Source organism: Mesoplodon bidens (genome assembly GCF_964165515.1).
Source record: "Mesoplodon bidens genome assembly, chromosome: 3".
Taxonomy (NCBI): domain Eukaryota; kingdom Metazoa; phylum Chordata; class Mammalia; order Artiodactyla; family Ziphiidae; genus Mesoplodon; species Mesoplodon bidens.
The window spans coordinates 16319671-16347568 of NC_138178.1; the positions used below are offsets into that span (position 1 = coordinate 16319671).

The window sequence follows — 27898 nt, forward strand, 5'->3', positions numbered from 1 at the left end:
AAGATGTTAAGCATCTCTTTTTGTGCTTATTGGTAATCTGTATATCTTCTTTGGAAAAAAATGTCTATACAGCTCCTTCACCCTTTTTTTTTTAAGTGAGTTGTTTGTCTTTTGTTGCTGAATTGTAGAGGTTCTTTATATATTCTGGGTATTAAACCTTTATCAGATACATGGTTTGCAAATATCTTCTCTGTTAAAGTTCTGTAGCTTCCTGATTTCAGAGAGCAGGGCAAATCATCAGCTGGGGTCACTGGGGGTAGGTCTTACTGCAGTGACAGCTCCAGTACCAGGGAGGGGTTGCAGTGGCATGAACTCCAGTCATCTCTGTCAGCTGGCTTCTGTGTCGGTGAAGGCTGTGGGGTTCCTCTCATATCCATGGTGGGGAGACTTGCTGGGCTTCTCCTGCTCTTATTTTCCCTATGGGGTGAAAACCCTCTCAGGGCAGCTCAGGCACTGAGCTGCTCTGGATTGGGGGATGTGGTGATGCAGGTAAAATACTACCTACATTTTTCTGTGCAGCCATCCTTGGTTTTTGAGCTCCATGGGGTTTCTGCTGCTTCTTTGTTGGAGTCCAGAGCTTTCCCAGAGCTGTTTTTGTTGGTTTATAATTATTTATTTATTTATTTTGTTGTTTCTGTTGGGGAGATGAGGGTTGAGACCTCTTAGCCCTCCATCTCGCTGACATCACCTTCCCAGTCAGTGTTTTTTTTTTAATAGTTTCTTTTACTCTGTTGAGAATTACCATCAGTTCACTGACAATGTCCATCTTTTCCTTTAAATCCATGAACATATTTATAATAGCTTTTTTCAAAGTCCTTTTTCAGCTAATTCCATATTTGCATAATCTCTGGATCTATTTCTATTAACTTTTTTCCCCTGGTTTGGGGTCATATTTTCCTATGTGCATGTCTAGTATTTTTTAAATTATTATTACATGTTGCTTATTATGGATTCTATTTTTTTTAACTCTCAGTAATGTTTTCTTATTTTGAAGAATACTGTTTTTAGTTTTTGAAGGCATTTAACTTACTTGTGGCTCAGCTTTGTCCTGTTGAAGCTTGGTTTTGGGCTTTGTTAGTCCATGCCTAGACTAGTCCTTTCTTTAGGGCTAGAGTAGCCCTACTCCTAAAAAGGGCCTTTTTGAGCTCTAAGCTAAGCATTTTGGATATTAGCAAGGTTTCTCCGTTTCTCCACTCTGAATAATTGGAACCCCAGTGTCTCCCATCACTATGCAATATCTGTAAACTCCACTCAGCTCACAGCTCCAAAATAATTTATTTCTTCCAGACTTTATTGTGTGTATTGTTTGTGGGCAATTTAGTGTTTTCCCAAAGACTCAAAGGACTTTATGCAAATTTCAAGCGCTCTATGCTTATACCTTTCTATATGGTACCCTGTTCCACAAATTCTGTTTACCTCATTAGACCCAAACCTTGATCTCTGTCTCTTTTCAGTGAGATCCTTTTCCTGTATTTGAGCTGTACTTATCTGTACTACTAGGAATGCACCCTGAGAAGACCACCAAGATGAATAATGTGTTTCTCTGCTCCAAGGGATTACAGTCTTGTGCTCTCTGTTTCAACTGCCCAAAAGCATTTGCTTCCTATATTTTATCTAGATTCAATTTTCATAGATCATTGATTTATTATCACAGTTTGTACACTTAGCCTTTGTAGTTCACTGTACACATGCTAAAAAGGAACATATTGGAAACTCATATATGTTTTTATAATGAGGATATAACTCTTTCATGTGTAACTCTTCCTATTCCATGAGGAAGGGTCACATACTTTTTCAAAGTTTTCCAGGTACCTAGGTTATCGGAGGGCAAAAACCATGTACTTTTGCAGAACAGAAAATGGATAATGTAGGAGATAAAAATTTGCCTATGGATCAAAATTTAGACTCATATGTTGAGGTACATTCTCTCTATACCCACTTTGTTGAGAGGTTTTTTTTTAATCATAAATGAGTGTTGAATTTTGTCAAATGTTCTGCACTTGGGATGATCATGTGATTTTTATCTTTCATTCTGTTAATATGGTATATGACATTAATTGATTTGCATATGTTGGATCATTCTTGCATCTCAGGGATAAATCCCAGTTGGTCATGGTATATGATCCTTTGAATATCCTGTTGAATTCAGTTTGCTAGTATTTTATTGAGAATTTTGCATTTATGTTCATCAGGGATATTGGGCTGTAGTGTTCTTTTCTTATGTTGTCTTAGTCTAGCTTTGTTATCAGGGCAATACTAACCTCATAAAATAAGTTTGGAAATGTACAAAAAATGTACATTCACACACACACATACACACACCTGCTAGAATTTTTATTGAGATTGCATTTAAAAAAATTTATTTATTTATTTATTTATTTATTTATGGCTGCATTGGGTCTTCATTGCTGTGTGCGGGCTTCCTCTAGTTGTGGCGAACGGGGGCTACTCTTTGTTGCGGTGTGTGGGCTTCTCATTGCAGTGGCTCTCTTGTTGTGGGGCACGAGCTGTAGGTGCGTGGGCTTCAGTAGTTGTGGCACTTGGGCTCAGCAGTTGTGGCTTGCGGGCTCTAGAGCGCAAGCTCAGTAGTTGTGGTGCACAGGATTAGTTGCTCCAGGGCATGTGGGATCTTCCCGGACCAGGGCTCGAACTTGTGTCCCCTGCATTGGCAGGTGGCTTCTTAACCACTGTGCCACCAGGAAAGTCCAAGATGGCATTTTTTAAATACACACAAACACACACACACACATTGGAGAGGATTGATACCTTTTCAGTACTAATTATTCCAACCCATAAACATGATACATATCTCTATTTCTATACTTTTTAAAAAACTTCTCTCAGTAATAATTTTTACTTTTCCCTGTGGAAGACATGCATATTTACTGGAAAAGAGGAACATTTTCTAACTGTAAAGTGGTAAATTCAACTGGAGTACCCCTAAATTTATATGCAACCAAGAATACAGCTTCAAAATATATAAAGCAAAATGAAATAGAACCAAAAGGAGAAATAGAAGTTCCATAATTACAGCTGGAGATTTTAACAGATTTCTCTGTAAAGAAAAAGAAGAATTGAACATCAAGATTATCAAACATACATATACACATATTAAACATATACTGGATCATAAAGCAAGGATGAAGAAATGTCAAAGGATTAAAGTCATGTACACTGTCTTACGACCAGAGTACAATAAATCTAGAAACTAATAACACAAATTTAACTATGTCCACTTTATCTGATATTAGTAGAACCACACCAACTTTGTTTTAGTTAGTATTAGTATGATAAATCCCTTTGCATTAATAGAATAAAGTTTAAGTGATGCTGTATGTCTTCTTCATGTCTCTGTTGGAGCTTGCTCAGTCTTGAGAAGCTAAAGTCACAAGAAGGCCACATATAGGTCTTCTTATCAATAGTCCCAGTTGAGGCAGACATGTGAGTGATGAAGTCTCTAGCTCACATTGTCCTTTCAGTCACAAAAGTTTTATTTTGATGAAGTCCAATTTATCTGTGTTTTTATTAGTCACATAGAATTTTGGTGCTACATGGAAGAAACTATTGCCTAACCTAAGGTCATAAAGATTTACTCATATTTTCTTCTATAAGTATAATTTTAACTCACTTTTATGTCTGTAATACACTTTGAGTTGTATATAATGTGACACCGGAGTCCAACTTCATTCTTTTACATGTGGATATTCACTTGTTCCCATCACCATTCGCTGAGAAGACTGTTCTCTCCCCACTGATTTTTCTTTTGGAAAATCAATTGATCATAAATGTGAGAGTTTATTTCTGAACTCAGTTCTATTATATTAATATATATGCAATAGTAAGTTTTTAAATTGGAAAGTGGGAGTTCTCCAACTTTTTTATTCTTATTCAAGATTGTTTTGGGTACTCTAGGTCCCTTAAGTTTCCAGTTGAGTTTTAGTATCACCTTATCAATTTCTGCAAAATAGCCATCTGGGATTTTGATAGGGATTAAATTGAGTCTGTAGATTATTTGGGGTGTATTGTGATCTTAACAATATTGTCTAATAATCCATAACCAGGGGTTGTCTTTCCATTTATTATATCTTATTTAATTACTTTCAGTGATGTTTTGTCATTTTCAGTGTACAAGTCTTACACCTATTTTGTTAAACGTATTCTTAAGTGTTTTATTGATTTTGATACTATTGTAAATTTAATCATTTTTCTTAATTTTATTTCCAACTGTTTCTTGCTAGTGTGTTGAAATACAACTAAATTTGTATATTGATCTTATCTCTAACCTTTGCTGAATTTATTTATTCAAATAGGTTTTGGTTTTTTTGAGTGTGTGTGTGTATGTGTATATTCCTTAGATATTCTCTATGTGATTTTTTTATTGTTATTCTCTTCTCTATTTTATTTATTTTTGCTGTAGTCTTTATTATTTGCTTCCTCTGCTTGATTTGGGTTTACTTTGTTTGCTGCTGGTGGTCTCTTTTCTTTTCAAAATAAGAGGTATCTGAAGCTGTACATTTTTTTGTAAGCATCACTTTATCTGCATCCCATACATTTTGGTATGACACGTTTCTGTTTTCTTTCATCTCAAAGTATTTTCTAGTTACCTTGTGATTTCTTTTTGATTGGTCATTTAGGAGTGTATTGTTTCATTTTCACTGATTTGTGAATTTCCTTAATCTCCTTCTATTATTGATTTCTAATGTCATTCCACAGGGGTTAAAGAACATACTTTATATGATGTCAAACCTATTAAATTTATTGAGGTTTGATTTATGGCCTAGCATATTGTATATCTTGGAGAATGTTCCATATGCATGTGAGAAGAACACGTGTTCAGTTTTTGTTGGATGGAATGTTCTCTAGAAATCTATAGACCTCTGCAGAGCTCTAGTTAATTTACGGTGTTGTTCAATTATTCTGTTTCCTTCTTGATCTTAGTTGCTTTATCCATTATTTAAATTGGGGATATTGAAGCCTCCAAATATTATTGTTGAAATGTCTGTCTGTAATTGCGTATGGTGGGTCATGAAATACCACAACAAGATTTTGGCCTGGAGCTGGACTCCTCAATATACATACACAAATATAGATACACACATATTCATACACATATATACCTACAGAAACATACATGCATATACACATAGATATATTTAGAAATCATGGGTCCTCATGAATGTCTTCAGTTCCAGTCCATCTCCTCAGGTCTTTTTTCCTTCCTCTGTTTTGTATGTTTATATCGTTTCTTCTACAGTATGTACTTGACTGAACAACATCAACACATTTACTCATTTGATATATCCTATGTGCTGCTAAATTTGTTTCAGAATTATTTGCAGTTTTACTTTCCTTTTATTATTTTGTTGATTTAAGTTTATTTGGGGGGCAATATGTACAACAGTAATGTACTTCCCAAAGTCTAAGTGTGCAAAAGGTATACAGTTGTCCCTTGGTATCCACAAGGGATTGGTTCCAGGACCCTCCTAGATACCCAAATCCAGAGATGCTCAAGTCCCTAATATAAAATGGTGTTCTATTGGCGTGTAGCATATACACATCCTCCCAAATACTTTAAATCATCTCTAGATTACTTATAGTAACTGCTACAATGTGAATGATATGTAAATAGTTGTAAATACAATGGAAATATTATGTAAGTAGTTGCTGGCACATGGCAAATTAAAGTTTTCCTTTTTGGAACTTTCTGGAATATTTTTCTGAATATTTGCAATCTGCATTTGATTGAATCTGCAGATGTGGAACCTGCAGATACAGAGGGCCAACTGTACTTAGAGAAATATCATTCCTCCTATACTCCCTAGTCCTCCTGTCACCCCCTTGAAGGTAACTAAGTATATTGTTTTCTGATTTATCTTCCTTGTGTTTCATTTTATACAGATAAGTGTCTATTTTTGTCCACTTTTCCCCCTTATTTCCCATTTGTTCTTACTTAAAAGGTAACATACTAGATATCCTTTTTTTAATTTAAAATTATGTCCTGGAAATGATAAGTTTAAAACACAACCCCATTAAAACTGTTCTCACAATTTTCATGTCAGATCTAGCATCATGGTAATTTAATTTTATAAAAATGAGAGAAAATGCTGCTGTATATATGTTTTAAATCTAGAGATTTCACAATAGATCTGTCTTTTTTATTTAGTAGACTAAAATGTATCTCTTTATGTAGCTCCTGATAAAGAATCAGATGAAAATCTGCTGCTTGAAAATGAAGCAGTGCCAAAAACTAACACACAGATATTGAAACTAAGAACTTCTAGAACAAATAGCTGCAGTGGTAAGAATGATAATTTTATAGATCTTTAAATTATTTGAAGTTAAGCTCATCAAAAGATCCTTTTTCTTTGGTTTTCTTTAAATAATGGATAAAGCAACTAAGATCAAGGTGGAAACAGAATAATTGAACAACACTATATAGACGTTTGTACATATATTTTTCAGAAATTTTACACCTTGATGTAAGTGTGAATACCCTAAGATAACTAGAAAACTAAAATGAAACCTTTGATACCTTTTGTTTGCTATTTGCATGGTCAGTGACTACTGTGTAACAAGAGTGCCTCCACACACACTCGTGAAAACTACCCACACAAATTTCTCACTTCACTTCTAGGGTCTGTTTAAATATATCGTTCACTGCTGTAGCTTTGCAGTCCTCTTCCTTTAATGTTGCACAAATTAGAAGAAACTTTGCTGATGACTTGGTATATCCAGAGGTTTTATAATAGATCCATTTTTCTACTTAGCATTTCTTATAACTCAGCCAAAGGATATGCTGTCTCTTCAAGAGCAATTGCCTGAGGACATAGCTCTAATTTTAAAAGGCCAGTCTCAAATTAATGATGGAGCTACAGGAAGTGACAGTTTTGATAGTAAGTAATTAATTTAAAATCTTGAAAATTATTTTCAGTTAAATTCAGGAGAGCTTTGCTCCATAGTTCATGAATATATCTACAACCATTTTGTTCATTGGTAATTTATCTGTGTGTTCTATAATTTCTGAGTTGGATGGGTTAAATTTCCTACTATGATGATGGATTTCTCTGTTTCTTCTTATGTTGTGTCAAGTTTTGTCTTATATCTTATGATACTTTATCATTAACATTCATATAAATTTAAAATTAATAATTTTCCTAGAGGACAGACCCTTTTGGCCTAATAAAGAGACCCACTTTATCATTTTTATAGTTTTTGTTTGGTTTTTTTTCGCCTTGAAAAACTACCATGCCTGCTATTAAGGTGGCTCCAACTTCTGGCTGGAATTTGCATGACACATTTTTTTTCTGTCCTGTTGCTTTAATCTTTTTATATCATTATTATTTTTCTGTATCTCTAGTACGAAGCTTATAGCTGTGTATTTTTCAAATTCAGTCTGGTATCTTTGTCTTTTAATTAGCACTCATAATCACACTTCATCAAATTTTGGTATTTTGAGATTTAAGTTACATTTTCTTTGTGCTTCCTGTTCTTACTGTCTGATAAGTATCTTTTATTTTCTCTTCTGCTGTATATTTTTATATCATTACATTTTGTTCTTAGACATATCTGATACCTCAAATTTTAACTTAATTCTAAAGTGTGAATATACCAATAAAACTAAATATTTTAAATAATTAATATTAATATTAACCAATATTGAATTATTAATTTTACATTATTGATATCTCTGAGTATCTAAACAGTAACAAGACTGATTCTATTTGGAGAAGTGAAAAATGCAGTCACATGTGTTTATTCTTCAATAGATAGTCTCTTTTAATAGTTATTACCACAAAGTATGATCTGCTTATATTAAGAAAGAGACAAAATATTGTTGGGTAATTAACATATTGTATTGTATACAGTACTCACACAACTGATCTGGTTCTCTGGTGCATTTAAAACTCCTCTTATAGCTCAGAGTTTGGATGAAGTATCAGATGAAAATATGTTGCCTAATACTTGGAGCTGCTAGAAAGAAAAAATTCAGTAGTAAATATCATTATAAAAATTATTATATTATTGTAATTGAATTAATTGATTTTAATTGAATTAAGTGGTTCATGAATATGTAGCCTGATACACCTTAAAAATATCACTGTCAAGTTTTTAAAAATCATATTTAAATTTTTTATTTCTCAGTTTCCTTGAATTTGTGGTTGATTCTACCATTTACTGAAACATGCATGTTGAATTCTTTTACTATGATTTTGGATTTATCTATTTCTTCTTGTATTACTGGCCTCTTTATACTGTCTATGTTATCAGGTGTGTACAATTTTTTAAAAGTACATACTACTAGTGAACTCAACTTTTTATTTTTATTAAAGAGACCATCTTAATCTTTGGTAAGGTTCTTTGACTTAAATCCTGTTTTGTCTGGCATTGCCATAACTATAGCAGATTTATTTTGATTAATATATGCATACATATCTTTCTTCACCTATTTACTTTCCACCTTTCTGTATCATTGAGCTTTGGTATGGTGTATCTTATAAATAGTTTATAGTTAGATTGTTTATAAATCCAGTGTGACTTTCTTGTCTGTTCCTAGAACATGGAATCTGTCTATAATTATTAAAACTATTGATATATTGGATTTAAATATTCTGGGGTACTTTGTTTTTTCCCACCTAATCCATTTTTCATTTTTCAATTATGTTGAATCATTATTTTTGTTTATTCCATTTTTAAAATCAATCTTATGTTTTGAAATGTGAGAACTTAAAAAATGTGAATATGCTTAGAAAAATGAAGTGTACCTTCAACTTTCAAAGCATGTATATGAAATAACAGAGAGCCTATATGTGCTTTCAGTAAAAACACTCTCATGGTTACATTTAACCTCATAGTCCAGTCTTATTTTTTGATCATTTAAAAAATTGTAGTCATTTGCTTAAATTGTCATAAAAATGAATGGAAAATTTAGGTGGTACTTAGTATATCTTAATAGTTCAGAGGCTTTACAATAAAAGTTTCATGTTTTAGTGGATTAAAAGCTTCTTTTCTTATAGCTGAGAAAATGGATATTAGCTGGAAATATTTCACCTGAATATAAAGTTTTAACCTCAAAAATTCCATCTCAAATTAAGAATCTTGCAAGTTCTAGAAAATTGTTTTTGACAGTTTGACTATGATATGTGTATGTGTGGATCCCATTGAGTGTGCTTTACTTTGGTTTTGTTGAGGATTAATGTTTTTCATAATATTGGGGAAGTTAATGATCGTTATTTCTTCACAAATTCTTTCTCTCCTTTTCTCTCCTTTTCCCATTATACATATATTGATACTCTAGTTTCCACTAGTCTCTGAGGCTCTGTTCATTTTTCATTCTTTTTTCTTTCTCATCCTCAGACTGTATAATCTCAATTTACCTCTGCTCAGTTTCACTGATTCTCTGCCTTTTTAACCCTTTTGATTCTCTCTTTCCATTTCAGTTATTGTTCTTTCAATTCCAGAATTTTTAAAATTCTTTTAAAAGGTTTCTGTCATGTTATTGATACTATCTGATGGTGAGATATAATTTCTATACTTTCCTTTAATTCTTTAGACATAGTTTCCTTTAGTTATTGGAACATATTTTATAAAGCTCGTTTAAAATCTTTGTCTAGTAAGTTCAGTGTCTGGGCTTCCTCATTGAGAGTTTCTTTTGACTGCTTTTATTCTGTTCTGTGTACTGGCCACTCTCTTGTTTCTTTGCAGGTCTCTTACATTTTTTTGATTGAAGACTAGCCACTTTAAATATAACATGCAACTATGGAAATCAGATTACTCCTGTTCCCCGGAGTTTGTTTTTTTTAATTTATTTGATTGTTTAGTAAGTTTATTGGACTAGACTCTAAAGGCTGTATTCTTCATTGTATGTGGCCACTGGAGTCTCTGCACAGTTAGCTTAGTAGTCAGATAATGATTGGACAGAGATTTTCTTAAGTGTAATGAAATCTCTCTGCCCCTGTTGAGAGGCTTCTGTTATTTTAATGACTCTGTCAATTGTAATAGTTGATTATCTTGGAAATTTAGATGGAAAATTATACTAAGTTTATAGTACAGTGTTGTTCATTATAAGCACAATGTTTTACAGCAGATATCTAGAACATTTTTATCTTGCATACCTGAAACTATACTTACTGAACAGCAACTTTCCATTTCCCCCTTCTTCCAGCCCATGACAACCACCATTCTACTCTTTGGTTAGGAGTTTGGCTACTTTAATATCTCATATAAGTGGAATTCTGCAGTATTTGTTCTTCTGTGACAGGCTTATTTCACATAACATAATGTTCGAGAGGCTCACCTATGTTGTCACTTATAACAGGATTTCCTTCTTTTTTTTTTTTTTTTTTTTTTTTTGCTGCACCACACGGCATGTGGGATCTGGCATGCGGCATCTTAGTTCCCTGACCAGGGATTGAACCCACGCCCCCTGCAGTGGAAGCACAGAGTCTTAACCACTGGACCGCCAGGGAAGTCCCATGGATATCCTTCTTTTTAAAGAGTGAATAATATTCCACTGTATGTATGTACCACACTTTCTTTACCCATTCACCACTGATGGATGTTTAGGCTGCTTCCCCATCTTGGCTATTGTGAATACTGCTGCAATGAACATGAGAGAACAAATATCTTATTGATCCTGGTTTCAGTTCCTCTGGATGTTGTACAGAAAAGTAGGATTGCTGGATTGTATGGTAGTTATTAGTTTTTTGAGGTACCTCTGTACCATTTTCCATAGTGGCTATACCCTTGTACATTCCCACCATCAGTGTACATCCTCACTACCATTTATCTTTTGTTTTTTTGATCATAGCCATCCAAACAAATGTGAGGTGATATCTCATTGTGGTTTATTTGCATTTCCCTGATGATTAGTGATGTTGAGCACCTTCTTAAATACCTATTGGTCATTTTTATCTCTTCTCTGGAAAAATATCTATTCAGGTCCTTTGCCTATTTTTTAATCAGGTTGTTTTATTGTTGTTTAGTTTTAGGAGTTTCTTACATATATTTTGGAATTAACCCCTTATTACATATGTGGTTTGCAAATATTTTTCCCATGCCATACATTGACTTTTCACTCTTTTTATCATTTACCTTGCTGTGCAGAGCTTTTTAGTTTGGTTCCACTTGTTGATTTTGCTTTTGTTGCCTGTATTTTTGATATCATATCCAAGAAATCATTGCCAAGACCAACATCATAAAGCTTTTCTCCTGTGGTTTTTTCTATGAGTTTTATAGTTTTTGGTTTTACATTTAAGTTTTTAATCCATTTTGAGTTTATTTTTTTGGTACGGGTCCAATTTCATTCTTTTTCTTGTGGATTTACAGTTTTCCCAACATCATTTCTTAAAGAGCCTATCCTTTCCCCATTGTGTATTATTGGCACCTTTGTCACTGATCAGTTGACTATATGTGCATGAGTTTATTTTTTATCTATTTTCTTCTATTGGCCTGTGTGTCTGCTGTTATGCCAGTATCAACTGTTTTAATTACCATAGCTTTGTAATATGTTTTGAAATCAGGAAATGTGATCAAGATTGTTCTGGCTATTCAGGATACTTACCCTTCCACGTGAATTTTAGGATTGTTTTTCTATTTCTGTTTTAAAAATGCCATTGGGATTTTGATAGGGATTGCATTGAGTCTGTAGATCTCTTTGGGTAGAATGGCCATTTTAACGATATTAAGTCTTCTGATCCATAAAAACGAGATGTATTTTCATTTATTTGTGTTTTCTTTATTTCACCAATATTTTTTATATTTTAGTGTGCAAGCCTTTCACCTTCTTAGCTAAGCTTATTCCTGAGGATGTTATTCCTTTTGATGATAATGTAAATGGGATTGTTTCTTAATTTCCTTTTCAGATTGTGCAATGTTAGTGTATGGAAATACCACTGATTTTTGTATGTTGATTTTGAATCCTGCATCTTTACTGAATTTGTTTACTACCTCCAGAGTTTTTTGTGGCGTTCATGTCATCTGTGAATAGAGATAGTTTTACTTCTTCCTTTCTGATTTGGATGCCTTTTATATATCTTCATTGCCTAATTGCTCTGGCTAGGACTTCCACTACTGAGTTGATTGGCATGGCAAGAATGGACATTCTTGCCATGCTTTTAACCTCTGAGGAAAAGCTTTTAGTTTTTCACCATTGAGTCTGATGTTAGCTTTGGGCTTTTCCCTTATGGCATCTATTACGTTGAAATTTTCTTCTGTTACTGGTTTGTTGAGTGTTTTTATAATGCAAGATTGCAGAATTTTTTTCAAATTTTTTTTGTATCTGATAATCACGTGATTTTTTTTGAGGCTGGCTAACACAATGACTATATAACAATTTACTAATTTTTTATTGAGGTAAAATTGGTATATAACATTATATGTTTCAGGTGTACAACATTGTGATTCAACATCTGTGTTCATTACCAAGTGATCGTTACCAAAGGTCTAGTTACCTGCCATCACCATACACTTCACTCCCTTCAGACATTTCACCCACACCTCATCCCCCTTCCCTTCTGATAACGACCATCTGTTCTCTGTGTCTGTGAGATTAATTTTGTTTTTATTTGTTCATTTGTTTGTTTTAGATTCCACATATCAGTGAAATCATATAATTTTTGTTTTTCACCTCTGACATACTTCATTTAACATAGTACCCTCAAGGTCTATATTGTGGCACATAGCAAGATTTCATTCTTTTTTATGGCTGAATAGTATTCCATTGTCTATATAAACCACATATATGGTATCCATCTGTCCATTGATGGACATTTAGGTTGTTTCCGTATCTTCGCTATTGTAAATAATGGTGCTATGAACATCAGGGTGCATATATCTTTTCATATAGTGATTTTTTTACTCTTCAGATAAACACCCAGAGGTGGAATTGCTGTTCATATGGTAGTTTTATTTTTAATTTTTTTGAGGAACATCCATACTCTTTCCCACAGTGGCTGTACCAATTTACATTACCACCAATACTGCCCAATGATTCCCTTTTCTCCATATCCTTACCAGCACTTGTTATTTCTTGTCTTTTGGTAGTTGCTATACTAAGAAGTGTGAGGTGGTATCTCATTGTGGTTTTGGTTCGCATTTCCCTCCCGTTTAGTGAAATTGAGCATCTTTTCATGTATCTGTTGGCCATCTATATGTCTTCTTTGGAAAAATGTCTATAGAGACCCTCTGTTCATTTCTTAATCAGATTGTTTGTTTGTTTTGCTACTGAGTTGTATGAGTTCTTTATATATTTTGGATATTAACCCTTTTCAGATAAGTAATTTGCATATATTTTCTCCCATTCATTAAGTTGCCTTTTCATTTTGTTGATGGCTTTCTTCGCTGTGCAGGGGCTTTTTAGTTTGATGTAGTCTCACTTGTTTATTTTTTGCTTTTGTTGCCTTTGCTTTGAGTTTCAAATCCAAAAAATCTTCACCAAGACTGATGTCAGGGAGCTTACCACCTATCTTTTCTTCTAGGAGCTTTATGTTTTCAGTTTAACGTTCAAGTCTTTAATCTATTTTGAGTTAATTTTTTGTGTATGTTGTAAGAAAGTGATTCAGTTTCATTCTTTAGCATGTGTCTGTCCAGTTTTCTCAACACCATTTATTGAAGAGATTGTCCTTTCCCCACAGTACATTCTTGACTGGTTTATAATAAATTAATTGACCATATATGTGTGGGTTTATTTCTGGGCTCTCTGTTCTGATCCATTGATCTGTGTGTCTGTTTTTATGTCAGTTCCATACTGTTTCCATTACTATTGCTTTTTTTTTAATTTTCTAAAATTTTTATTTATTTATTTATTTATTTATTTATTTATTTGTTGGCTGTGTCGGGTCTTAGTTGCAGCATGCAGGATCTTTATTGAGACATGTGGTATCTTTCGTTGTGGCACGTGGGCTTCTTTCTAGTTGTGACATGTGGGTTTTCTCTCTCTGGTTGTGGCACATGGGTTTCAGGCCATGTGGGTTCTGTAGTTGTGGCACGTGGGCTCCAGAGCACATGGGCTCTGTAGTTGTGGCATGCAGACTCTGTAGTTGAGGTGCGTGAGCTTAGTAGTTGTGGCGCATGGGCTTAGTTGCCCTGCGGCACGTGGGATCTTAGTTCCCCTACCAGGGATTGAACCCATGTCTCTTGCATTGGAAAGAGGATTCTTTACCACTGTAGTACCAGGGAATTCCCCTACTATTGCTTTTCAATACAGTTTGAAATCAAGAAGCATAATGCGTCCAGCTTTGTTCTTCTTTCTCAAGATTGATTTGGCTATACATAGTCTTTTGTGGTTCCCTACAAATTTTAGGATTGTTTGTTCTATTTCTGTGAACATGCCATTGGAAATTTGATAAGGATTTCATTGAACCTGATGATTGTTTTCAGTAGTATGAATGCTTGAACAATATTAGTTCTTTGATTCATCAGGATGGAATATCTTTTCATTTATTTGTGTCTTATTCAGTTTCTCTCGTCAGTGTCTTACAGTTTTCAGTGTGCAGCTATTTCACCTTCATAGGTACTTTATTCTTTTTTATGGCTTTTTATTGAAATATAATTGGTTAACATATAACATTAATTTCAGATATACAACATAATGATTTTTTAAATTTAAATTTTTTATTGAATTATAGTTGATTTACAGTGTTATGTTAGTTTCTGGTGTACAGCAAAGTGATTCAGATATATATATATGTATGTGTGTATACTCACACATATATTCTTTTCTTTTTTAATCTATTTTGTTTATTTATTTTTGACTGTGTTGGGTCTTCATTGCTGCGCACAGGCTTTCTCTAGTTGTGGTGAGTGGGGGCTGCTCTTCATTGCGGTGTGTGGGCTTCTCATCGCGGTGGCTGCTCTTGTTGCAGAGCACAGGCTCTTGTCGTGTGGGCTTCAGTAGTTGGAGCATGTGAGCTCAGTAGTTGTGGCTCACAGGCTCTAGAGCACAGTTCAGTAGTTGTGGCACATGGGCTTAGTTGCTTCGCAGCATGTGGCATCTTCCCAGACCAGGGCTCGAACCCATGTCCCCTGCATTGGCAGGTGGACTCTCAACCACTGTGCCACCAGGGAAGCCCAGTTAGCCCTTTTTTATCTATTTTATATATAGTAATGTGTATCTACTAATCCCAAATTCCAAATTTATCTCTCCCTGCCTTTTCTCTTTGTTAAACATAAGTTTGTTTTCCATGTCTGTGAGTCTATTTCTGTTCTATAAATAAGTTCATTTGTATCATTTTAAAAGATTACACAAATAAGTGAGATTGTATGAGATTTGTCTTTCTCTGACTTACTTCACTTAGTATGATAATCTGTAGGTCCATCCATGTTGCTACAAATGGCATTATTTCATTCTTTTTTTATGACTAATATTCCATTGTGTGTGTGTGTGTGTGTGTGCATACATACACACCACCTCTTTATCCATTCTGTCGATGGACATTTAGGTTGCTTCCATGTCTTGGCTATTGTAAATAGTGCTGGTGTGAATATCGGGGTCCATGTATCTTTTTGAATTAGAGTTTTTGTCTTTTGCAGATATATGCCCAAGAGTGTGATTGCTAGATCATATGGTAACTCTATTTTTAGTTTTTGAAAGGTCCTCCAGACTGTTCTCCATAGTGGCTTTACCAATTTACATTCCCACCAACAGTGTAGGAGGGTTGCCTTTTCTCCACACCCTCTCCAGCATTTATTATTTGTAGACTTTTTGATGATGGCCACTTTGACTGATGTGACGTGATACCTTATTATAGTTTTGATTCGCATTTCTCTAGTAATTAGCAGTGTTGAATATCTTTTTCTGTGTGTGATGGCCATCTGTATAACTTCTTTGGAGAAATGTCTATTTAGGTCTTCTTCCGTTTTTTGATTATCTTGTTTGGTTTTTTGATATTAAGCTATATGATCTGTTTATATATTTTGGAAATTAATCCTGTGTTGCTTGCATCATTTGCAGATATTTTCTCCCATCCTGTAGGTTGTGTTTTCATTTGGTTTATGGTTTCCTTTACTATACAGAGACTTTCAAGTTAAATTAGGTCCCATTTGTTTATTTTTGCTTTTATTTCCATTACTGTAGAAGACAGATCCAGAAAAATATTGATGCAATTTATGTCAAAGAGTGTTCTGCCCATGTTTTCCTCTAGGAGTTTTATAAATAGTATCCAGTCTTACATTTAGGTCTTTAACAACATAATGATTTGATATTTGTGTATATTGTGAAATGATCACCACAATGTGTCTAGTTAACATCCATCACCATGCATAGTTACAAAACTTTTTTTCTTGTGGTGAGGACTTTAAAGATCTACTCTCTTAGCAAACTTTCAAGTATTCGATACAGTATTTTAATTATTATGTTGTGGTTTTGATTTGCATTTCTCTAATGATTAGTGATGTTGAGACTCTTTTCATGTACCTCTTGGCCATCTGTATATCTTTTTAGGAAAAATATCTATTCAGATCCTCTGCCCATTTTTTAATCAGATTAGTTTTTGTTCTTTTGCTATTGAGTTGTATGAGTTTTTCACATATATTACATATTAATCCCTTATCAGATACATGATTTGCAAATATTTTCTCTCATTTGATAGGTTGCCCTTTTGTTGTTGGATTTTTGCTTTGCCAGAGCATTCCAGTTCGATGTAGTCCTACTTGTTTATATTTGCTTTTTTTGCCTTTCATTTTATTGTCAAACCCCAAAAATCATTTCCAAGACCAATGTCAAGGAGCTTACTGCCTATGTTTTCTACTAGGAGTTTTATCATTTTAGGTCTTACATCAAGTTTTGAGTTAATTGTGTATGGTGTAAGATGGTAGTCAATTTCATTCTTTTGCACATGGCTTTCCAGTTTTCCCAGCATCATTTATTGAAGAGACTGTCCTTTTCCCCTTGTATATTCTTGGCTCCTTTGTCATAAATTAATTGACCATATATGTGTGGGTTTGTTTTAATTTCCCTTTTGGCTTGTTTTTGATTCACTGGTTGTTTAAAAGTGTATATTTAGATTCCACATCTTTGTGAATTCTCCAGTTTTTTTTGCTATTAATTTCTGTCTTTTTAATATTTATCTATTTATTTGGCTGCCCTGTGTCTTAGTTGTGGCATGCAAGATCTTTGTTGCTGCGCGCGAGATCTTTGTTGCGGCATGTGGGATCTTTTTAGTTGCGGCACGTGGGATCTTTTTCGTTGTGGCATGCAGGATCTTTTAGTTGCGGTACACAGGATGTTCATTGCGGCATGTGGGATTTTTGTCACGGCATGTGGGCTCTTAGTTGCAGCCTGCGAGATCCAGTTCCCTGACCAGGGATTGAACCCGGGCCCCCTGCATTGGGAGCACTGAATCTTAATCACTGGACCACCAGGGACCTCCCTTTGCTGTTTATTTGTGGTGTCCTTCCATTGTGGTAGGAAAATATACTTGAAGATTTCAGTCTTCTTAGATTTTTTAAGACTTGTTTTTGACCTAACATGTAATCTATCCTAGAGATGGTTCTGTGTGCACTTAAGAATAATGTGTATTCTGCTGCTGGGTGAAATATATGTACGTTTGTTGGACTATAGCGGTGTTGAAATCCTCAACAACTTTATAGAGTTGTTTTCCAGAGACTTTTTTTGTTCCTTTTTTGGGGTCATATTTCCCTGTTTCTTGTTGTTCCTTGACACCTGTGTTGCTATCTGCATATTTGAAAAAACTATTTCCTCTCCTTCTCTTTACAGACTGGCTTTCTATTATTTATTTTCTTGACTGATTTTATTTAATCTATTTATTTGTTATTCAGGTATGATTAACATATAAGACTTCTGTTTCCTTTTTTTCACCCTTTTACACCCCCCAGCTTTATTGAGATATAATTGACATGTAACATTTTGTAAGTTTAAGGAATAAAACATGGTAATCATACACACATATATTTCAAAATAATTGCCACAATAAGGTTAGTTCATGCATCAATCATCTGAAATATTTTTTGTGGCAAGAACATTTAAGATCTACTCTTTTAATAACTTTCAAGTATGTAATACACTGTCATTAACTATAGTCACCAGGCTGTACATTAGCTCCTCAGAACTTATTTATCTTATACCTGGAAATGTGTACCCTTTGGCCAATATCTTCCCATTTCCCCCACTTACAAACCCATGGTAACCACCATTTTACTCTTGGTTTCTGTGAGTTTGGTTTCTATGATGTTAATATGGGCTTGTCATATAGCCTTTATGATGTTGAGGGAAGTTCCTTCTATGCTCAATTTGTTGAGAGCTTTTCTTATAGTATTCTTATCTGGCTTTGGTATCAGGGTAATGCTGACCTCATAAAATGAATTAGGGAGTGTTTTCTCATATTCAGCTTTTGGAAAACTTTTTGAAGGGTTGGTATTAATTCTTCTCTAAATGTTTCCTAGAATTCACCAGTAAACCATCTAACCCTGGGTTTTTCTTTGATGGGAGGTTTTTTTTTACTCATTCAGTCTCCTTAGTATTAATTGGTTTGTTCAGATTTTCTGTTTCTCCATGATTCAGTGTTGATAGACTGTATGTTTCTTGGAATTTATCCATTTCTTCTTGATTATCCAGTGTTGGTGTACAATTTTTATAGTATTCTTATCCTTTTTATTTCTGTGGTGTCCATTATAATTTCTCCTCTTTGATTTTTTATTTTATTTGCTTGAGTCTTTGTTTTATTTCTCAGTTGAAAGGTTTCTCAATTTTGTTTAACTTTAAAAAAAACAGCTGTTACTTTATTGATTTTTGTATTATTCTTCTAGTCTCTATTTCTGCTTTGATATTTATTTCCTTTCTTCTGATAACTTTGGGCTTGGATTTTTTTCTTCTATTTCTAGTACTTAGTTGTAAAGTTAAGTTGTTTGAGATCTTTTTTCTAAATACAGATGTTTATTGCTTTAAACTTTCTTCTTAGAACTGCCTTTGATTCATCCCATAAGTTTTGGCATGTTGTTTTTATTTTCATTTTTTTCAAGATAATTTTTTATTTTATCTCCATTTGTTCTTTGACTCACTGATTATTTGAGAGTGCATTGTTTGATTTGCTCTTACCTATGAATTTTCCAGTTTTTCTCCTGTTATTGATTTCTTTTCTGCAACCATTGGGTTCAGAAAACATACTTGGTATGATTTCAGTGCTCTTAAATTTGCTAAGATTTGTTTTGTTACCTATTATATGAACTACTCTGGAGAATGTTCTGTGTGTTCTTGAAAAGAATGTGTATTCTGCTGCTGCTATTGGTGGAATGTTTTGTATATGTCTGTTAGAGCTCGTTGGTCTAACGTATAGTTCAAACTCAATGTTTCCTTATTGATTTTCTGTCTAGATGATCTATCCATTGTTGAAAGTGATGTGTTGAAGTCCCCTACTTCAACAGAAGTGTTTTCTCTTTTTTCCCTTCAGATCTGTTAGTATTGCTTAACATGTTTAGGTACTCTGATGTTGGGAGCATTTATATTTATTGTTTTATTTTCTTGATGAATTGACCCCTTTATCATCATATAATTACCTTCTTTGTCTCTTGTTACAGTTTTTGACTTAAAGTCTATTTTGTCTGATATGAGTATAGCTATACCTGCTCCCTTTTGGTTTCCATGTTGCATAGAATGTCTTCTTCACCTTTTCACTTTGAGCCTATGTGTCCTTAAAGATGAAGTGAGTCTCGTGGAGGCAGCATGTAGTTGAATCTTATTTTTTTATTTATCAACTCAGCCACTTTGAACATTTTGATTAGTGAATTTATTCCATTTACATTTAAAATATTTATTGAGAGGTAAGGACTTGCTAATGTGTCTTATTGTTTTCTGGTTATTTTGTATTTCCCATGTTCTTTTCTTCCTCTCTTGCTCTCTCCCTTTGTGAATTAATGATTGTCTGTAGTGGTACACTTTGCTTCCCTTTTCTTTATTTTTTTATGTATCAACTGTAGGATTTTGCTTGTCATTTTCATGAGGCTTACATAAAACATATTGTAGATATAACAATCTTTTTAAGCTGATAATGTCTTAGCTTTGATTACATATAGATATGCTACCCTTCTACTACCCCCCCAATATTTTGTTTTTGATGTAACAGTTTACCTCTTTTTGTATTGTGTATCCATTATCAAATTATTGTAACTATACTTATTTTTAGTAATTTTGTCCTTTAGCTTTCATACTAGAGCTGAGTGATTAACACACCACCATATTATAGTATTAGAGTTTTCTGAGTTTGCCTACATATCTGTCTTTATTAATGTGTATTATATGTTCATGTGTTACTAATTAGCATTCTTTCATTTCACACTGAATAACTTTTTTTTAGCATTTCTAATGTAATGCAAGTCTAGTGATGATTGACTTCCTCAGCTTTTGTTTGTCTGTGACAGTCCTTCAGTTTTGACAGATACCTTTACCAGTTAAAATATTCTTGGTTGCAAGTTTTTTTTTTTCTTTCAGAACTTTGAATATATTATCCCACTATCTTCTGGCCCACAAGGCTTCTGCTGTGAAGTCCACAGATAGCCTTATGAGAACTCCCTTGTATATGAAGATATTTTTTTCTATTGCTGGTTTTAAAATTCTCTCTTTGTCTTTGATTTTAGACAGTTTTATTATAATGTCTTGGAAATGATCATTTGGGGTTGAAATTTTGGGGTGACTTATTAGCTCATGAACCTGGATGTCCAAATCTCTCTCCAGATGGGAGGTTCTCAACCATTACTTTTAAATAAGCTTTCTACCCTTTCTCCCACTTTTCTCCTGAAATTCCAATAATGCATAGATTCTTTTAATGGTATACCATAGTTCAGGTAGGCTTTCTTCACTCTTTCTTATTATTTTGTTGTTGTTGTTTTCCTTTTACTGGATAATTTAAAACAATCCATCTTCTACTTCACAGATTTTTTTTCTTTAGCTTGATCCATTCTGATGTTGATGCTCTTTATTACATCTTTCATTTCATTAATTGTATTCTTCAGCTCCAGAATTTCTGTTTGATTCTCTACTATGTTTTCTGTCACTCCGTTAAACTTCTTATTTTGCTCATGTGTTGTTTTTCCTGATTTTATTGGATAGTCTGTCTGTGTTTTCTTGTGGCTCACTGAGATTCCTTAAACATTTTTTTGAATTATCTTTCAGGCTAAGTGTAGATATTCATTTCTTTGGGGTTAGTTACTAGAGAATTATTTGTTTCTTTGATGGTGTCATGTTTCCTCGATATTTCATGTACCTTGGCATCTTGCTTTCCTGGCTTTGCATTTGAATAAGCAGGCAACTCCTTCAGTCTTTACTTATTGGCTTAATGAGAGACATACCTTCATATGTCCAATCTGCTTGGTATTCTGGGGCTTTCTCAGGCTTTTTCTAGGGATTTGCCTGCTCCACACTTCTTGTCACATTTTTAGGGAGGGGGAATTCTTAAGATTATATGCCTTCTCTCAGTCCTACAAAGCCAGGCTATGTGCTGACACCCTCCCGTTTCTTTACTTTCCCCAGAGTGGTGCTGAATGATAAAATTTTATGTGCTTCCTTCCAATCTGGCAGAATTGAGGAAGCTTTCTGAACATGCTCACTGTCTACAAAGGCTCAATCTTGCTCCCACTGAGTGTACACAAAGTGATCCAGCCATGTGGTGTGTGTGTGTGTGTGTGTGAGGTGCACTAAGTGTTGATGGTGCCCACGGCAACTTGAGGGTATCCACAGGTGAGGCTTTCCCAGTGGCTTGTGGATGGGCTTCCTGATGATTCCACAAAGTGGTTAGTAGGATTAACATCCCTTTGATGCCTCCAAGAGTCCTGGATGCTGTTCTCCAAGCACTTCCCTACCTTCTAGTTTTTCAGTACACCTCACCTTTCTGGATAGGGTAAGAAAGAAGTTGGGCTCTTTGGCAGCATCCTGAATAGCTGGGAAAGCCAGTCACTCACACACATGCTCTCACTTTCTCCCATGGGAGAAATCATAGGCCAAGAAAGTCTCTCTTGGAACTGAGCTTTGCTTCCTTGGAGTGATGTGGTTAAAGAGAAACTAGTCCTCTTATCCTCTTTATTGCATCAAATCTTGGATTTTTGTTGTTGTAGTTGCTCCAACACTGTGCCGGAACTTCTCTGCTATACTCCCAGACTTGCACAAAGACACTTTCATCTGTGGGTAATTGTAAAACTTAGGTCCTTTGGGGAGAAGAGGGTAGAAAAGTCTTATTTTGCCATTTTGATGATATCACTCCTCTGTTTTCTTATTGATATTTTGTTTGATGTTCTATCCATTATTGAAAATGGGTATTGAAATCCACTGTTATTATGTTGCTCTCTCTTTTTCCAATCAGTTGTCAGTGTTTGCTTCATATGTTTGGAGGTTCTGATATTGGGTGCACATATATTTATAAGTGTTATATCTTCTTGATGAATTGGCCCTTTTACTATTATATGATGTCATTATTTGTATTTTTTGATAGTTTTTGTTTTAAAGTCTGTTTTGTCTGATATAAGTTTTGTCACTCTTTCTCTCACTTAGTTAGCATTTTTATGGAATATCTTTTTCATTATTTCACTTTCAGCCTGTTTATGTCTTTAAACATAAAGTTATTTTCTTATAGATGGCATATAGATGGGTCTTTAAAAAATTGATTCAGTTTTTAAAAATTGGTATCTTTCTCTGTGTGTGTGTGTGTGTGTGTGTGTGTGAGAGAGAGAGAGAGAGAGAGAGAGAGAAATAGGTATCTTTTGACTGGGGAGTGTATTTTTATTTAAAGTCATTATTGATAGGGAAAGATTTACTCTTGATCATTTTGTTAATTTTTTTGGTCTCTTTTTAGCTTTCTGTCTCTCTTTTCCTCCCTTGCTTTTTCCTTTTTGTTTTATTGATTTTTTAAAATTTTCATTTTCATTATTTTCTTATTTTTTCCTACATATCTTTTATAGATATTTTCTTTGTGGTTACTATAGGGCTTACATAAAGCATTCTATAGTTATAACAGTCTATTTTATATTGACAACAATTTGATTTCAATTTCACACAATAACTCTACTGTTTTACTCTCCTCCTTTTAATGTTCTTGTTGTCACAAATTATATCTTTTTTATATTTTGTATTTATTAACATTTTTATAGTCTATGTTTTGTATACTTTTGTGTTTCTGTTTAGATTACATTAATTTCAATTTGAATGACTCTCTCTGGTATTCCTTATAGGACAGGTCTAGTGGTGATAAGCTCTCAAGCTTTTGTTTATCTGGGAAAGTCTTTATTTTTGCTTTGTTTTTTAAGAATTGTTTTGCTGGGCCTCCCTGGTGGCGCAGTGGTTGAGAGTCCGCCTGCCGATGCAGGGGATACGGGTTCGTGCCCCGGTCCGGGAGGATCCCATATGCCGCGGAGCGGCTGGGCCCGTGAGCCATGGCCGCTGAGCCTGCGCATCCGGAGCCTGCGCATCCGGAGCCTGTGCTCCGCAACGGGAGAGGCCACAACAGTGAGAGGCCCGCATACCGCAAAAAAAAAAAAAAAAAAAAAAAAAAAGAATTGTTTTGCTGGATATAGTATTATTAGTTGGCAGGATTTTTTTTTCTTTCAGCACTTTTAATGTATCATCCCACTCCTTTTTTGTCTTCAGGGTTTCGGCTGAGTAATATGTTGGTAGTATTGTAGGGGTTCCTTGTATGTGAGAAGTCACTTTTCTCTTACTGATTTCAAAATTCTCTCTTTGTTTTAGACTTCTGATGCTTCAATTATAATGTGCCTTGGTGTGAACTTCTTTAGGTTTCCTTTTTGGAGATATTTAGGTTTCTTCAAACGGGGTATCAGTTTTATCTCCCGGATTTGGGAAGTTTTAAGCGATTATTTTCAAATAAACTTTCTGTCCCTTTCTGTCTCCTTCTGAGACTCTGTAATGTGTATACTGGTTTGTTTTACAATGTCCCATTTGTCCTTTCAGTTCTTTACTTTTTCATTTTTATCTTTTTGCTTTCTATGATAGGATAATTTCAGATGACCTGTCTTCAAGTTTGCTGATTCTTTCTTCTGTTTCATCAAATCTCGTATTGAACCCCTCTACTGAATTTTAAATTTCAGTATTGTATTTTTTAGCTCCAAAATTTGTGTGGTGTTTTTTAAAGTATTTTCTCTCTCTTTGTTGAAATACTCATTTTGTTCTTGCAACATTTTACTGAGGTAGTTAAGAGTTTTTATGATGGGCATTTTGAAATCTTTGTCAGGTAATTCATATGCATACATTTCTTTAAGATAAGTTTCTGGAGCCTTTTATTGGGCCATGTTCTTCTTGCTCCTTGACACTATGTGTTAATGTCTGCACATGTGAAAAATCTACCACCTCTCTGCATACTGGATTCATACAGAGGAAAACCTTCTCCCGTCAGCCTGGCTAGAGGTTCTGGAGACCTATCACACCTATTGTGTTGATGTGTCTTCTCTGGACTTGTGTATGTAAATTCTTAATTAGAAGGGGTTCCCTTTTGTACAGGAGTTCATGATCTCTTGCTCCCTCTGGTATCTATGTGCTGTTCTGCAGACCCTGTGGAGCAGCACCATACCACCCAACTCTTGTTTGTTTGTTGGTTTTGTTTTCAGCAGTCCCCAGACATGTAGTATACGTGGAGGCTGGTCAGTGCTCTGAGAGATACAAGACAGATAACAGTCCCTTGGCATAGTTCTTTAAAAGTCTGAACATTGGACATATATTTGAGTCTTCTCCTTCCTTCCCCAGGGAGAATCTTGGACCTGTTTTCTCAAATGCATTGTTCTGAGCTGGGGAGAGGAGCTTTGACTTTTGAGTGCATCCTGGTCTAAACTGTCATCTTTGTTCTTAGTGGTCCCTAAACAACTAGAATATTCTGGGTCCCATTAGTACATCAAGACAGGCAATACAGAAGCTAGGGCCTCAGGCATCCCCCTGAAAAGCTGAAATGTGGGTGAATGTTCCAATTCTTTCCCTCCCCAGGAAGAAGCTGGGATTGGGGTGGGGGGTTTGCCTGCTTGTATACTAGCTCATATTGGGTGTATACTTATTGAGTGTATACTAGCTCATATTATCACCTTTGTTCTCAGCAGCTCCCAACCTTGGGCCGTTTCCTCTCAGTGTTGAGATTCAAGCCAGACAGAAACCAGTCCCACAGTAGCCTCCCCAAAAGTCTGAACTTTGGACACATGTTTTAGTCCTTTTCTTCACTTCCCAGGGGCAAGCTGGGAGCTGACATTTTCCTCCTGATCAGTGGTGCTGTGATAGGAGGAAGGATTATTGCTAGAGGGTGTCACAGATTTACCTTCTGGCTTCTGTGTTGCTGGTTCATCTTCACCCATTGTGCAGGAACCTCTCACCTGGTCTCTGCGTTTCTCACAAAGAGAATTGGTCCTTGTATTGTTGTTGAATTGGTATCTCCATGGGGAGGAGAGTCTAGGGTTTTCTGTTCTGCCATCTTCCTGATGTCACCGTCTTAACTTCTTAACTTAGATGTGGCCATGTGATTTTCTTAGGTCAGTTTAGCAAGAATCGGTCATGTGTGGAAGCATTAGGGGCCAGTGTGTGCTTCCCTTCATTCTCTCTTTTCCTTTGCTGCTGTGGCTAGGAATGTTGCAGATAGTAAGATTTATATGAGCCCTAGTTCCAAAGTGATAATGTTGAGCAGAACCTTTAGGTAAACTTCAATGAACATGGAGTAGGGACAGGAAATAGATCTTTGTATTTAAGCCACTGGAATTTTACAGTTGTTTGTTACTTCAACATAATCTCACCTATCTCAATTTATGCAGTTTGCAATGATACAATCATAAATGATATGGCCAATTTTTTGTTCTGTTCTTTTTTAGTTTGGGCATCAGGATACTGTTAGCATTTTTAAATGAAATGGAGAAAAATGTGTCTTTTTCTAAATTTTTTATAGTTTATATAGCATAGATATTCTGTAATCCTTGATGGTTTCATAGACATTTCCCCTAAAACTCTTTAGCCTTATGACATTTTTAGCAGTAGATTTTCAGTATTTTCTCCTGAGGATATTAGTCTATTCAAGTTTTTTTGCATTTCATTAAATATAATATATTTTGTTAGAATGTTATTTACTTTGTCTAGACTTATATCATTTTTGATACAAAGATATATAAAATATTGTCTTATAATTTTTAAATATCTTCTATTTTCTATAGTTATATTCTTTTTGTATTTCTTGTATTTACTGGAAGAAGTAAAAGTAGTAGTTTAGAGCTCAGGCTCTGGAGCTGAACTTCTTGGGTATGAATTCAAGGTCAGCCAGTTATTAATCATATAACTTTGGTTAAACTAATTACCTTCTCTGTCCCTCAGTTTTCTCGTGTACAGATGAAGGAATAATATTTTGTGCTTTAAAGAATCATTTTGATAATTAAGACATGAGCTTGAGAAATTAAAGTGGTCCCGGACAGACATTTTCACAAGTTTCTGATGGAATCCAATGTAGTTCCTTCCCTTTTAAAAAATTTAGCTTTTTACAGAACAATAACAACACTGATAACAATAGTACTGTGTTATTGACAGGCTTCTAATGCTTCTTCAAATCCCAGAGCAATCATTCTCCTGAAATCAGAGTAGACAGAAATCATGAATTCTAATTCTAACTGGTGAAAAGTGGACTGTGCCCTTGGCACTCACTTCTTTTAAACTTCTAATTAAATTACTCTGTATGATTTTATAACTCATACTATTCTTCTTTTTTTAGTTCTAAGATTATCCTAGCATTAGCAAGTAGGAATTTATCCAAGATAATTACTATGGCTTTATGACATGACCCTAGTACTTGTAGTCATTGAGAAATTCCCTACTGTTTAGTATGACAAGATGTCCCATGCTGTCTTGCACATTTCCTGTCTTGCACATTTCCTGTCTCATAGCTGGAATCAGCTGTTTTTCCTAGGAGCTTTGATTTTTTTTAATGGGAAATGTTATTAGAAACCAAGATCTGAAAACTAATTGTGCCCATTGGTACTGGGGTAGCTTTGAGGTACATTGAGCAGTCAGACTAGAAAATACAAATACACATGTGTGTCTATATGTGTATATATATATTTATACATGCATACATATACATATTCGTACATACATATACCTACAAACACACACATGTGTGTATGTGCATTCATATATACATAGACATATTTAGAAATTATGAGTTTCTTACAGATACTTTTAATTCTAATCTATCCCCTCAAGGCTTGTTCTTGCCTTCTTCCACTTCCTATGTGCATGTCCCTTCTTTCATAGTGTAAATCCTGACTTCACACAACATCAGCCTATTTACTTGTTTGCTCAATCCTGTAAAACTCTAAAATTGTTTTAGAACTGACTGATTAGCTTATACCATTAGAAAAACAAACCATGTAAAATGTTTCATGATTTTATTTCTCTTACCCAAGATTGAGAGTGTAGTACTGTATTCATGAGTTAGTTGGATTAGTGCCTTTTTTATTTAAGTTCAGTTGATTTATTTCTTAAGTTGCTTTCCTGTTTACTGCACTCATCATATCCTTGTTAATATAATTTTTTGGAATATATAGAATATCAACCTACTTTCAAAAGAGACCGAGAGAGAGGGAGAGGGAGAGGGAGGAACGGAGAGAGAGAGAGATCATCTTTTCCTGAATACCTTCCCCTACATTCCCCAGTTTACCCCTTCTGTTGCAAGTAACCATCTATTATATCGTTTTCTGGTTTATTATTTCTGTATTTCATTTTGTAAATGTAAGTGTCTCTATTTTTCTTAATTTTCCCCCTTCCCCTTCTTTCTTACCTCAGAGGTAATATGCTAGATATCTACTTTTTCACTTTTATTTTTCACTTAACATTCTTTCTTGGAAATTCTTTCATGTCAGTTTCTGGAAAACTTTTTCATTCATTTTTACAGCTGTATATTTATAGTTTATAGTATATTTCTTAGGTTAT

General features: G+C 34.6%; 1 protein-coding gene across 1 annotated transcript in view; it reads left to right on the top strand.

Moving 5' to 3' along the window:
* Positions 1–27898, top strand: part of CCDC7 (coiled-coil domain containing 7) — a gene marked incomplete at its 5' end in the record, with an annotated part of 156497 nt that overhangs the window by 11245 nt on the left and 117354 nt on the right. The window contains 2 exon segments of the mRNA XM_081228226.1: positions 6191–6298; positions 6768–6893. Coding sequence (XP_081084352.1) covers positions 6191–6298; positions 6768–6893 — 234 coding nt within the window.